General features: G+C 43.4%; 1 protein-coding gene across 14 annotated transcripts in view; it reads left to right on the plus strand.

Annotated features, from left to right (window-relative positions):
* The window catches only part of LOC127506149 (aurora kinase A-like), a 123,080-nt gene that overhangs the window by 82,879 nt on the left and 25,400 nt on the right, over window positions 1–14,801 (plus strand). For 5 of the 14 annotated variants that reach the window (XM_051882315.1, XM_051882314.1, XM_051882316.1 and 2 more), the window contains 3 exons: window positions 8,172–8,276; window positions 8,366–8,683; window positions 9,076–9,276. The exons of 3 other annotated variants lie outside the window; for them this stretch is intronic. In XM_051882315.1, the coding sequence (XP_051738275.1) occupies window positions 8,172–8,276; window positions 8,366–8,683; window positions 9,076–9,276 (624 nt within the window). Of the gene's footprint in view, window positions 1–8,171; window positions 8,277–8,365; window positions 8,684–9,075; window positions 9,277–10,479; window positions 10,660–11,289; window positions 11,430–11,688; window positions 11,946–14,801 lie in introns of those variants that run through there. 6 more of the 14 variants (XM_051882324.1, XM_051882325.1, XM_051882322.1 and 3 more) reach the window with 2 other exon arrangements.

The following is a 14,801-nucleotide window of genomic DNA, read 5'->3' on the forward strand; positions in this document are numbered from 1 at the left end:
TCTTTCGGGACTGTTGTGTCTGATCGCTTTGCAATCGAATCTGGTAAGGAATATTTTCTATCATGTCTGACAAAGGTTTCAGGAAGTGTGCTGACCCATGTCCAAAGTTTTTGACACCTGAGGACACACAAAACCTGTGCGTTTTCTGTTTGGGCGAAGAGCACGCACGGACAGTGCTTGAGGGTGCTGTCTGTGTTAACTGTGAGCGTTTTCCCATGAAGACGCTCAGTTCCCGCCTGTCACTCTTCTCGAGGGAAGGGGCGGCGGCATCTGTGCCTGGTGGTTCTGGCCCCGCTCGCGCGGAGGCAGAGCGGCGGCTGAAATCATGAGGCTCGCAGGTGGAGTTTGCTGAGGAGTTTGAGAGAGGCGTTAATCTTTCTCAGCCCCCAGCGGCTGGCGGGGATGAGCTGCTGGATGACGATGACGTCCTTTCTTTGACGTCATCGGATCCAGCAGCGAGTGCTCTTTTGGCTGATAGCCCCAGAGAGCAGGAGATGGTGGTTGAAGAACAAGCAGGTGAGCCTGCTGGTTCTTCTAAGCCTCCCTGCCCTGCGTATGCTGAGCTGCTGGAGGTTATAGAGTGCGCTTCTGGCAGGCTGCAGCTGCCTTGGGAGCGCGTTAGGAAAGAAACCGCACGCGGACGGATTGACGAGCGGTTCCTTTCCGGCCATGGCCCTGCAACTCCCGTGAGCCTTCCATTCCTTCCCGATCTTCATGTTGAGATCAAGAAGGCATGGAAAAACCCGTATTCGGCTCGTATTCATCGACATCAGCGAGCGAACTTCGCTGATGTTGAGGGATTGAGCCAGCATGGGTATGTGTCGATGCCTATTAATGAAAGATCAATGGCGGCGATGGTGGCCACGGAGAGACATCTGTGGTTGAACCTGGCGGACATCGGGGAGAAAGAGAAGGGCTTTCTCCTTGATGCCCCGGTGTCGCCCTCTGAACTTTCTGGCACCTCCGTCGAGGTGGTGGTTGGAAAGTTCAGGGAGGCGAGGGCGCGCTCGGCACTGTTTAGAACCTGCATCCCGCTCAGATCCGAATCTGGGCCAGGAGGTCCTGGTTCATCTCGAGCTGAGGCTCAGAGACAGGTCCAGAGGTCCAGTGTGGCCGCTCGTGCTCCTCCTCCTCCCAGGAGTAAGTCGCAGAGACGGCGCGACTCGAGGAGGAAGAAGCAGGATTTAAGGGAGGTGATCGATCGCAGACGCCAGCAGCGTCGGTAATCGATTCCCTCTCTTTGCGAGGGCGACTTTACACCTGCCCTCGCCCCTTCTTCCTCCACCTCCTGAGCTATGGATTCATTTAACGTGCTCAGGTGCTTCTTAAACAGTCAGGCTGACGGCTGGGCCCATGATGAAAATTTTTCTGAAGGCCTGCCTTCTGGCTTGATAGTGAAAGAGGCTCTTTTAGGCTTCAAAGTACCCTAGATTCCATCCTTCTATGTGAAAAGTGAAGGAAAGAAGGAGTCTTCGGTCTTCGAGCTGCAGGAAGGTAAGCTGGGTCTATATTTGTGTTTCAAAATATGTTGACCTTGTTTTCCTGTATAGTTTTTCCTGAGCATGTAGTCGGAAAAAGTATAGGGGTTTTTGGGCAAACTGAAGTTTGTTAGGTTGGCTAGAATGATATTTGTGCCGCCTCTTAGCCACCATTTTGTAGCGTAGCTTCTCCTCTGGTTTTAGCTAGAGTAAGTTTGAGTTGGCACTCGTCACTTCAGTTACATCTATGTTTATTGTCGGCCTCTGGCCACCTGACGTTGTTTGCTGCTTGCTTCATGCGGCCTTGCAGGCCCACAGCTCAGCGGCCTAGGCTAGGACTAGGATTAGGTGTTTTTTGTAAAAAATAAATCCCCCTTTGTTTTACTATCCCTTCTTAGGTTGTATATTTCCTAGTTCTGGCGTATCCTCCTGAGGGAGTTGTTAGGCCATATGCCCTTTTTCCCCTTGTCAGTGTAGGTGCAATGGCTGAAGTCAACAGCTAGATAGTAGGCTGTTGTGAGCCTCCCTGATGCTGTTGTTTCAGGTGGTAGGCCCTTATCTTTGCGTAGATAAGTTTATGCTGTGTATGCTAGGCCCCACTTTCTAGAACCTCATTCATGCTATGAATTTGTCTTTCCCCTGAGCCCCTTTAATTAACATTCAGGTTTGAGGTTATGGTGCAAGCTTATTTAGCTCCCGTTCTCTAGGGTTCAGTACAGATGTTTTTCTGTTTGGTGAGAGCATTTATCCTTTCTAGATAGCATGTGTTATATCAAAGCATTATGTTTGCTTTGGGTTCTAGTTTTTGCCCTACATGTATGTGAGCTTTACTCCTAGTGCTGCCACAGGTTAACACCTGTTCTCATAATTAGTAGGCTTGTGTCTTAGTCACCATGCTCTCAAACAGAGGCTATTTGTGTAAAAAAAAAAAAAAAAAAAATGTTGAGTGCAGGGAACCTCACTTTCAGTTTTGGTTCTGTTAGCTACCTTTGGTTTGATCACTGCCACAACAGCTATATTGCATATACTGTAGGAGTTGTAGGCTCTATCAGTTTGAGCCTCCTTCTAGTATGGTAGCGTGTGTTTTACAAGCGTTGTTGGTAGATGTTCATGAGTTTTGCTCACTTAATATTTCGCACTGCCACAGGTTTATGCCGTGTCTGTTTGAGGTAGTAGGCCTTTTAGGCCTCCTTCAGACCTTGGTAGCATGTTGTTGTGCCCTTTGTAATTGTAGTTGGTAAATTGCCTGTTGGAATGTGTAGACTTAGCTTAGGTTGTGTTAAGCTAGTTACCCACAACTGTTGGTTGGGTTTAGAGCTGGTCTCCTTTGAGCTTGGTCCCTTTATACCACTAGCTGACGCCACGTGTTGTTGGAGTTGTAGGCCCCGTTTAGGCCTCCTTTCAAATAGCATGTTGGCACAGTTCTGTGTTGGAATTTGTTTCGCCGCCATTGGCCACGCCTGTCTCTGCTAAATATAGGAGTAGGCCCTCTTTGTGGCCTCTCTCAGAGTATTGTGGCGGACTGTGTACTCCTCTTGTTTAAGAGTAAAAGGTGCATTACTGAGTGTATGGCCTGATGGCTTGTGTGGAGATAATAGCCACTAGCCGATGCCACGTGTCTTAAGTTGTAGGCCTTCTGGGCCTCCTGTAGAAACCTCTTTGTGGCCTCTCAGGGTGAGTTTATTTAGTAAACCTTACAATGGTTCGGTTTTTCTACATTTGCTCCCTTGAGCTTGGTAGCACTTCCACGAGCTGATGCCACGTGTCTGTTTGGATTCTTAGACCTGTCCTGAGGTCTCCTTGGGACGCAATGGCGTATGTTCTACTCCTCTTGCTTAGAGAGTAGAAGGTTTTTTACTGAGTATGTAGCTTGTTGGTTTGTGTCGGTTTCTTTAGCTCTAGTCGAGCTAAATAGCTACCTTATAAGTAAGTTGGTTCTATTTTGCTCCTAGAACTTTAGTGGCCACTAGCTAACGCCACGTATCTACAAGTAGTAGGTGTATGTAATGTGTACTCCTCTGGTTTTGAGAGTAAAAGGTGTTTTACTGAGTACACTACTGGATGGCCATTGGCCCAGGTTGAGTTGATTTGGTAACCTCTCTGTAGTTCGGTTGTTGTCCACCCTGGAGCTTGAAACACTGCCACGAGCTGACGCCACGTGTCTGTCTGAAGTTGTAGGCCCGTTTTCTGGGCCTCCTTTAGATCATGATGGCGTATGTTGTACTCCTCTTGCTTCTAAGAGTAAAAGGTGCTTTTACTGAGTACACTGCTTGTTGGATTGTGTTAGGTAGACTGTCGTGTTGGCACTTTACAGTTTTATCTGCTGTTACTCTCATGTGGTAGATGCTTGCTCTCAGCAAGATAGGTGTTCAAGGTGTGTGGCCTTGATAGGCCTCCCTTGGATCTTCCACTCCCATTTCTGGGGCTGTAACTTTAGCAGCATATCATGTATGGTTTTCTACTCTGTGTAGAACTATGGTCACGTGTAAGGCCCCTTCCTGGCCTCCATGATTGTGTGCCTACAGTATGATCTATCTGTTAGGTCGAGCTTTGTACTCCCCTGTTTGGGTTTCCTATATAGTGCTTAGCTCCCTAAGCTGGTCATTGGTTGAAGGCTTCTATGATTCCTCCCGTTTTAAGACCAGCCCCCAGGCTGGTTTGTGCTCCCCTTTATCAGGGTTTCTTTAGCGCACAGCCTCCTCAGTGCAAATAATCAGGCGCTGAGTAGATCCTAGGATTGAGCAGAGTTTACTACCCTCAATAAGAGGGTAAGAAGCACTCAGCTGAGTTCTGCTCTCCGGGATGCCCGTCTCTACGCTCGGGTTTGAGTTGCTTACTGCCTTTCTGCAGTCGCTCTTACACGCTGTCTTCTCTGAAGAATGCGTTGTTGAGACTCTGTATACAGACAGGTTGCTGGCCAGAGATTAGGTTTTTTGTCAGACCAGGTCGGCCTCCCTGGTGGCATTTGAGGGTGACTATGTCCCCCTTCTAGTGGCTGGGTGGGGTTCCTTTCGGATCCCTGGCCATATTCCCTTAAAGGGACCTTCTTTCTTCGGAAGATTTGGTCCCACAAGCCTTGTAGCAGCCTTGCTAGGCTTTCTGCGGAAGGCCTCTTTGAGGTTTAGCTTGGGCTGTTGGCCGTAGGGAATGCTGTCACTAACAGCCTTTGTGTGACCTGAGGGTGAGTTGCTCTGGCGTTTCTTTCGAAATTGCTTTTACGTTTGTCTAGCCATTTGGCATTCACTCCCCTCAAGCATGGCAGCGTGGGTATATCGTTCCCCATAGCGTTTCAAACGCAGAGTAGAGTTCCCTTCGAAAGGGAACGTCTCAGGTTACGTATGTAACCATGATTCCCTGAGAACAGGGAACGAGACTCTGCGTTTCCTTGCCATGCTCCGGGGCTGCCTGCTGAACAGTCCCTCAGACGATAAGATACTGACTGATTCTCTAGACGCTCCTTATATACTTCCGGGTCACGCTATGATGACGTCATAGGCTGTCACCGGCCAATAGGATTGGAGAGATTTGATACTTGGCTTTCAGACATCGGTTTACATGTGACGTTCCCCATAGCGTTTCAAACGCAGTGTCTCGTTCCCTGTTCTCAGGGAACCATAGTTACATACGTAACCTGAGACGTTCTCTCTCTCTCTTCATGAGTAAGCACATGGCTGGTTGTAGATCGAGGCCTGTCGTCGTGACCGCGCCAACTGGAGAGGCTACGCAGAATGGATAACAGAAGATGCAGAGAAGCAGGAAGAGCTTATGGTTGCCAGTTCAGTGATGGTAAAGTTGCAATTTCCTTCCGAGTTGAAATGCAGGAATTACAGTCTGACTCTGCTGGGAGAGTCTTCTCTACCGGGTGAAGAGTGAAGACATATCAGGCTTTGCTCAAGGCCTGCCAGTGCCCATGGGCCCCTATGAGTTCCCACACACACATCAACCAGAAGAAGCAGCAGTAGAAGGAGGAAGAGGAGGAGGTCACTGAGAAGTTGCCCTTTAACTCTAAGGTCTAAGGTACCATCTCCACAGGTCAGTGAGACAATGCTAACTTAAGCTTTCAGAGGGGAACAGTGATGTCGACGTCCATCTCAGTTCAGTTCTCATCCAACAGTGTCAGTGCAGTCCAATCAATAATATTGATTGTTAACTAGTTAACTAGAAAACTGTCACACTGTACAACCATGTTAAATAAACTATCATTCATGAAGTTGACGTGATATTTTATTCAAATTTCATGTGTCTTTAAAAGCGAGATGACGCTACAACGCTCTTGCCCAAGTATCGAAGCACTCAAGCCGCTGCTCCGTTCCTGTCAGCGATTTGGCCATGAGTATGCCGATTACTTCAGTTACTGTTTAAAAGCGACAGCACAGTCAGGGCTGCAAGAAAGACAGAGATTCAATTTTTTATATTTAAGGTTTTGGATATCCGTTTGGAATTATTGCACTCAGGCCTATATCAAGTATAAATCACCCCGTTATTCTAAATCTCAAATAATTCCCTTCATACCTAGTAGTCTTAGAGCCAGGGCCGGATTTACCTCATATTTTGACACTGTGGCAAAATAAATGTTTTGCCTATGTCACACTAGTCAGTGGATTTCCCACAATACTCTGCGCTATTTTAACCTTCTTGTGCTGTGCTGTGCAGCTGACATACCACACATTTACACAGTGACAAAGGATACTTAAATTTCTACAGGAGTGCCATATATCAGCAGCCGAGAGGAGAGTCCGACCTGCTTCAACTTCCTGAGGAGTTGAGTTTGTTGAGCTTTCTTCACCAGGTGAGACGTGTTAAGAGCCCAAGTGAGGTCTGCTGTGATGTGGATGCCCAGGAACTTGATATTATCCACACGCTCCACTTCCACCCTCTGTATGAGCAGTGGAGCATGTGCTGTCCTTCTGAAGTCCACAATAACCTCTTTGGTTTTAGTAGCATTCAAAACCAGATTATGTTCTGAACACCACAGGGCCAGGTGATGGATCTCCTCTCTGTTGTGGTTCTCATCATTGTCCGATACGAGACCCACTACAGTGGTATCGTCAACGAATTTCACAATGGTGTTCGAGGCATGGATGGGGTGCAGTCGTGTGTGAAAAGAGTAAAAAGGGCTGGACTGAGCACGCATCCCTGCAGAGTTCAGAACGAGGGTAGATGATGTATTATCCCCTATTCTTACCACTTGTGGTCTGCTGGTTAAAACGTCTCTGATCCATGAACACGGTGAGGTGGGCAGACCTAACTTAAGGAGTTTGTGTACCAGTTTGTGGGGAATTATTGTATTAAACATAGAGCTGAAGTCAACAAATAACATCCTAACATATGTGTTAGACAGCCCCAGATGGGACAGGGCTGTGAGGAGGGCTGTGGTGACTGCGTCCTCTGTAGATCGGTTCGCCTTGTAAGCAAACTGGTGGCTGTCTAGTTCAGGAGGTATAATGTTCTTAATGTGCTGCAGGATAAGTCTGTGCATAAATCCGGCCCTGCGCTAGGTCCCACTAGTGTTGCAGAAACTACATACTTCACCTTTAAAATAATGTTTTTATAATTCATGGAATTATTAATTTTCAAACCCTTAATTATTCATCATAGCCTGAAAGCTAATTGAGTACAATCATTTAATGAATTTACAGTTTATTGCAATTGACCCCCCTTCAATTCAGTGGCCTGGACCCACCCAATAAATAGTTGGTCATTTTCCAAAAAGATGTCTCATCACACTTTAACTTTGTTTATTTAGTTAAAAGAATGATTTCCATGGTCAATTGCAGGCCGTTTCCTAGTCTCCCCTCTCCCACTTGTCAAAATGAAAAGTTTGATTCGTCAGTTTCTGTTAGTCCCGCCCAGGAAGTAATGGTAAGATTTCCACGTTTGTGGAATGTGGAGTTGAATTTGAAAATTATGAAACAAATATGATCGGTCGATACTTTAAACGCCTAATTTGGATATATAGTTGGATATGTACTGCTGCAAGAAACCAAGCAATGAAACCGCGCAATTCCCATAACAAGACACAATTTATTATGATGAGATCATCTCCGTGTAGAAAGTAGAAACATTTATAGTGTATAGTTATAGTTAAAAGATTGTAAACATTAATTCATATAGTCGCTGACATGCAGAAACCTCGTATCTACAAATTTCGTCATTTTTATTTTTTCTCCATAAATCATTACTATTGGTCACCCCTTACGTCTCTAGGTTGTAAAATATTTAACCAATGAAAAGTATTAAAAAGAACTTGTGACTAAACCTCGTAACTCCATTGGCTCTTCAAACTGTCAGTCAAACCTCATAACTCCACATGCCTCTATCGTGAATGAAGTGCTGCACGCTTTGGAACCCATTTGATCCCCCAATTTTCCCAGCTAGGTGATCACATCTATTTGATTCCTTGCATATGAAATAAACTTTTCAATTTGAGTAACTATAGTACCAGTTTGTAATTGACCACTGACATTGATTATTGATTATTATTAAAACATTACTAACTATGTGATGTCTGAAATATTCCAGCCTCCAGATCCAGGAGAGCTGCTTCCTCTCAGACGGCCGGTCAGGAGGTTTGGAGACCCGGTTCTGATGACCGCCATCAGGATCCGCTGCCAGACCAGACCCGGACGCTGAGCCAGGAGCTACCTGGATATTTAACACCTCTGCCCTCTGAGTCTGTTTTTGTGTCCACAGGTCAGGATCACTGGAGGAGGAAGTGGCAGAGCAGCAGCCAGCAGAGCCCAGATGATGGACGTCCGTCCAATCCATTTAAAAGACCTGCTACATGGTCTCGCAGAGGTCAGAATAAACTTTTAGTTATGGCTCAGTTAATACATTAATTATTGATATTATTAAAAAAACAGTTTTTGATGTTTGAAATATTCCAGATTCTTCACCAGGCATCATGTCCACATCATCTTTGTCCCTCTCTGAGGACAATGTAAAGAGGCGGTTCTGTAGAGAGTCATTAAGCCTGAGCAGCAGAGGCTCATACAGCGTCTGTTGGAGGTGGAGTGGTGATGGATCGGAGAGCCCAAACGAACAGGGCAGTTGTGGCAACCGCTGTTTGTCCAGGTCTGACAGCCTGGAAGAGTGGATGAGCCCTCCGCTGCCAGGTCAAGTTCCTGTTGAGCCAACAGAGACTTCAAATGGCCGAACTGCCCAGGGTGCCATGGAGTCTTCTCCTGTGAACAAGAGCTCAACAGGTGAGATTGAATGAGGCTGGGCCGTGTAAAGTGTACAGGTCAATTGTACTTGCGCTGTCTGACACACACCCGAAACACACGCTTCTCAGACAGCATACGATCCCGAAAACAATTCTGTTTTGCGACTTATTTCACGTGAATTGTCGAATAAACACAAAATTGTCAAAATGTCCTGGCGAGTATTACAGAGTCGGTTATGTCATTAATAAGACATTGCTATGTATTTATTAAAAGTTTTAATATAAATATATATTAAATCTATTTTAAGATAAGGCCCGTGTGATCTTTGCCATTACCAGAACTGAGCCACATGTGCCAGAGTTGGCCAAATGATAGTTCTAATAGTTGATAGTTCTAATAGTTGTGTTTTCTATCATTTTTCTTTATTTCAGAAAAACCTACAGAATGGAGGAAGAGGAAAAGATTTCGATCTTTCTTGAAGATGCTGTGGAAGGCCATGAAGAGTCCTTTCAGCTGCTGTTGCCACAGTAGTGCTGTGGATGTCGTGGAGCCTTTTGTCCCTCCACCAGATCTGGAGCCGTCAGCTGATCCTGAGCCGTCACCTGATCACTCCAGAGTCAAGACAAATAATGGTAAATCGCCAGTCATTATTTCTTCAATATTGTTTTAAACAGTATTGTTGTCTTGTTTTCCACTAAAAATATCTTAAGGCTTGTTTTCAGAGAATATTAATATTATTTTCTCGACACAACCAGCACTGATAATTTTAAAACAAAACAATTTTCTCGAAAGCTCATATTTTTCTGTTTGTTTTCAGAGTCCTTTGAGTCTCTCTTTAACGTGGGAGAGATGATTGGATCCGGAGGATTTGGCAGGGTGTACGAGGGGACACGCAAATTTGATGGCAAAAAGGTAAATCTTACCGAATTGTAAAACATTTTGCTCTTGCATGCATCAAAACATATTGAAGACATTTAACAGATGGTTTAATACTTGGTGCAAGGTCAGCTGCTTGAATACTTCTACTGTTATTGAATTCTTTTTTTTTTTTTTTTCAGGTTGCCATCAAGCGGATACGCAAGACTGCCAACAACTGTTATCTTGATATTGTAAGTTGGCCAAAACCTGAATGTGCGTTTAGTTGTTTAAGTGCTGATTACTGTAGTTAATACACCTGTAGGAAGCATTAGGTGTGAATATAATAGACAAATAAGTCTAGAAGTGCCAAATAACTTTGAGCTGAAAAGGCTCTGTTGAACACATCTACAAAGATCAAAGAAAAGTACATTTAAAAATGATATGTTTTCTTCAGATTTTTACCCAGCTAACCTTCTGTCTGCTACTTTTCTCTAGCCTGGGCATCCCGAACCTCTCGTTACAGAAGTGGCGCTGCTGCTAATGATGAGGCGAGAACCCATAAGCCCCTACATCATACAACTGTACAATTGGTTTGAACATCCTCGAAAATTCACTCTGGTTATGGAGTACCCTGAACCCTGCGAGAGCTTGCTGGACTTCATCATTCGTCATCCTCAACTGGACGAAACAACAGCACGGGTCATCATGCGACAGGCTGTGCTGGCAGTACAACACTGCATTGAGCATGGCGTTTTTCATAATGATGTTCATGCGCAGAACTTCCTGTTGAAGAAAAACACGTTGGAGCTCAAGCTGATAGACTTTGGCTGCGGTCAGCTGTTTAGTAGCGATGGTTACGAGAGCAACATATACCTTGGTGAGCATTTTGAGACTGTGGAAACCTGAATGTAGTGACTTACTAATTATTTGACGCTTTAAAAAAAAATCTTTAACAATGTGCAAATGTCTGCTTACAGGATTACTGGATTACTGCCCACCTGAAGTCTTCGCAGAACCGAGATTCCACGCCGTCGCAGCGAACGTCTGGGCTCTAGGAGTGTTGTTGTACGAGATGGTGAACGCATGTTCTCCTTTTTGGGATAGAATGGAAATCAAACAAGCTAAAGTTACATTTCAGAACACCAACTTATCCAAAGGTGAGTGAATAATATTGATAACATTGATCAACACACACATAAAGCAAAGGCTCTGCACAGAAACTGTTAAAGGTGAAGTATGTAAGATTTTTTTATTTATATCTCAATGTATAGCGAGAGTTTGGGGCGTGGCTACTGTAGCAGGCAGAGTCATGGGAAAATAAATTCAGCTTTAGTTACAGCAGTGAAAGGCAAAACTCTCTGCATTTATGCCTTCAAAGATTAAACGGGTCATGAACACAATGAACAGAGTATTGTGATGCTATGCGCTACAAAGCATGCTTCAGTATCATACAGCATCTTCATGCACCCGATAAATTTTCAAAAAGACAAATGCAACATAGCTAAAAGTATTCCTAATATGTTGGACCTGAAACATGCCTTCACAAGAACCAGTAAGAGCCGCGTTTGTGATGTTTAAGTTGTAGAAGACGTGATGCGTGAAAGGGACGTTTGCAAGGGTTTTCGAAAATGTTTTATTTTGTAATTCCGCTGTAGGTGCCACTAGTGTCGCAGAAATGACATACTTCACTTTTAAAATAAAGATAAAGAACATTTTACATTATATTAATCATGTTGTAGTCACATGATCATGTCTAACCAGCTCTCTCCTTATTAAAATTTGTACAGAATGCAGTGATCTGATTAGCCAGTGCCTAACCCGGGATCCAACTAAACGGCCGACATTAGAGCAGATCTTACAACATCAATGGATTAGAAATGATCTAGCTTGGAGAAGCTCAGGAGATTCACTCAATCAGTGATTTCAGGTGTGAGGAAGTGTAACAGACAGAGTAGGATTATTATCATTTGTGTTCAATTCTAAATAATTTGTAGTGAGATTGTAATTTGTGTTCATTGTGATGTTCTTGTTATAGTCCAGTCAAGTTTAATTTATATAAGGCTTTATACAATACAGATTGTTTCAAAGCAGCTTCAAACAGGAAAATAACAGAATCAGTTCTGTTGTAAATTAGCTCTAAAAACATTCATGAGTTGACTTGTTCATATAATCTTTGTATTGGATAGGAAATAACCTGCTTGCTGTCCTTGGTGGAGGACTTGAGCTCGAGACTTGACCCGAAGCCTGAAGTCCAACCCCAACCTGACAGGAACTCAAGCCGCCACACCAGAGATCAGAGCCTGTCCACGTCTGAGCAAGAACAGAGAGACTGCAAGACATCAATTCATCACAGACACATTTGCTTTGTTTTTAATTCAAGTCAAGACATCTTTATTTATATAGCACTTTTTTATATGACCAATCTGTATATATGTATATATAATTTGTATATGATCCCTTTGAATAAATGCTTTTAATGAATACAAAAGAAGAAATGCTTTTAAACAGTCTGCTTCATTTGAACAGGTGCACCATTCCTTTAAGATAAGTTTCAGTACTAGCACTTACCATGGATTAATTACATTTGATTTCTGCACAATGCTAACGTAAAGGTAACACTTTATTTCGATGGTCCTCTTTTGACACATCTATACTAACTATAAATAACTTTGCAACTACATGTCAACTAACTAGAGTTTTAGTAAACTGTCTGCTTAATATCTGCTAACACTTTATTTTGATGATTCCTCAACATTCCACTGACTATAAGTAGCTTTGCAACTATTTTTCTCTTAAACTAACCCTAACCCTAATATTAGCTCAGGTGCAATTAAAAGATGCAAGTTTTGATTTTAATATAACATTGAGATTTATAAATGCTTCAGAAGTTTAACTTTTTAAATTTTTTTTTTTTTTTTTTTTTTGCCAAGTCACATTTATTTATCGCTTTATTCAATACATATAGTTTTAAAGCAGCTTTACAGTGATAACAGGAAAATAATGATTCAATGATGCAAACAGTTCATTTTGGCTGTACAGCAGCTCTAAAAGAAATTAGTGTCATTGTTCAGTGTTGATTCAGTTCCTTTGTAAAGATCGTCAATTAAATTAGTTAATTTCATCTATAAATGTTGCTCAAATTAGCTCAAATGGGAAATGTTAATAATTATTCGTAACTTGGTATGATTAATTACGAATATTTGGATCAGTTAAACGGATTAACTTGGTGTAGCTACATTAACATTACAATCAATTAAGTATTTTTCATGGCCACAGATAAATAATTCTTTCTTAGCATTTACAATGCTCAGAGCGTGAAACAAGATCAATCATTTAAGTGACATTTATCTGCAGGCAGGGAGTCAGAACCAAATATGTATTGTGCACAAGTTTATTAACTAAATCATGAACAACAAATCCAAACACAATCCCACATACAGTACATGGGTAAAATGGGAAATGAAAGAATGAACCAAAAAATGGAAACAGGGAATGAGGCTATGGAAAAAAGTTATTTACCATGAAAAGAACCATCAGCTTATTATTTTCAGATCACCTCATTAAATGTACGATACTTGCATGGCCGTTTGCAGTGGAAGCAGTTTGTAAAGTTCCTGAACAAGGATTGTGATGATTCCATGAGATTCAATCGATTTCTTCTGCATTGAATGAAGAAGTTGTGATGAACTTGCATGGTTAGTTCAACTCTGTTCTTGTTGAGGGACAGAGAGTTCTCTCTCTCTCTTCATGAGAAAGCACATGGCTGGTTGTAGATCGAGGCAGTACAGTGTGGGAAACTGTCACACTGTACAACCATGTTTAATAAATTATCATTCATGAAGTTGATGTGATATTTTATTCAAATTTCATGTGTCTTTAAAAGCGAGATGACGCTACAACGCTCTTGCCCAAGTATCGAAGCACTCAAGCCGCTGCTCCGTTCCTGTCAGCGATTTGTCCGCGAGTATGCCGATTACTTCAGTTACTGTTTAAAAGCAACAGCACAGTCAGGGCTGCAAGAAAGACAGAGATGCAATTTTTTATATTTAAGGTTTTGGATATCCGTTTGGAATTATTGCACTCAGGCCTATATCAAGTATCAATCACCCCATTATTCTAAATCTCAAATAATTCCCTTCAAACCTAGCAGTCTTAGAGCCAGGGCCGGATTTACCTCATATTGTGACATTGTGGCAAAATAAATGTTTTGCCTATGTCACACTAGTCAGTGGATTTCCCACAATCCTCTGCGCTGTTTTAACCTTCCTGTGCTGTGCTGTGCAGCTGACATACCACACATTTACACAGTGACAAAGGATACTTATATGGCACTCCTGTAGAAATTTATCAGAAGCCGAGAGGAGAGTCCGACCTGCTTCAACTTCCTGAAGAGTTGAGTTTGTTGAGCTTTCTTCACCAGGTGAGACGTGTTAAGAGCCCAAGTGAGGTCTGCTGTAATGTGGATGCCCAGGAACTTGATGTCATCTACACGCTCCACTTCCACCCTCTGTATGAGCAGTGGAGCATGTGCTGTCCTTCTGAAGTCCACAATAACCTCTTTGGTTTTAGTGGCATTCAAAACCAGATTGTGTTGTGAACACCACAGGGCCAGGTGATGGATCTCCTCTCTGTAGTGGGTCTCATCATTGTCCGATACGAGACCCACTACAGTGGTATCGTCGACGAATTTCACAATGGTGTTCGAGGCATGGATGGGGTGCAGTCGTGTGTGAAAAGAGTAAAAAGGGCTGGACTGAGCACGCATCCCTGCAGAGTTCAGAACGAGGGTAGATGATGTATTATCCCCTATTCTTACCACTTGTGGTCTTTTGGTTAAAACGTCTCTGATCCATGAACACGGTGAGGTGGGCAGACCTAACTTAAGGAGTTTGTGTACCAGTTTGTGGGGAATTATTGTATTAAACATAGAGCTGAAGTTGACAAATAACATCCTAACATATGTGTTAGACAGCCCCAGATGGGACAGGGCTGTGAGGAGGGCTGTGGTGACTGCGTCCTCCGTAGATCGGTTCCCCCTGTAAGCAAACTGGTGGCTGTCTAGTTCAGGAGGTATAATGTTCTTAATGTGCTGCAGGATAAGTCTCTCGAAATATTTCAGTATGACAGGGGTCGAGCAACTGGGCGACAGTCATTGAGGGAGGTGACAGCTGACATTTTTGGCACAGGTACAATTTTGGAGGATTTGAGGCAGACAGGGACTACAGAGAGCTGCAGGGAGAGGTTAAAAATGTCCTGAAACCTCTCTCTGCAGCTGGCTGTAGTCCCCGTCTGCCTCAAA

The sequence above is a fragment of the Ctenopharyngodon idella genome, chromosome 23 (genome assembly GCF_019924925.1).
Source record: "Ctenopharyngodon idella isolate HZGC_01 chromosome 23, HZGC01, whole genome shotgun sequence".
Classification (NCBI taxonomy): domain Eukaryota; kingdom Metazoa; phylum Chordata; class Actinopteri; order Cypriniformes; family Xenocyprididae; genus Ctenopharyngodon; species Ctenopharyngodon idella.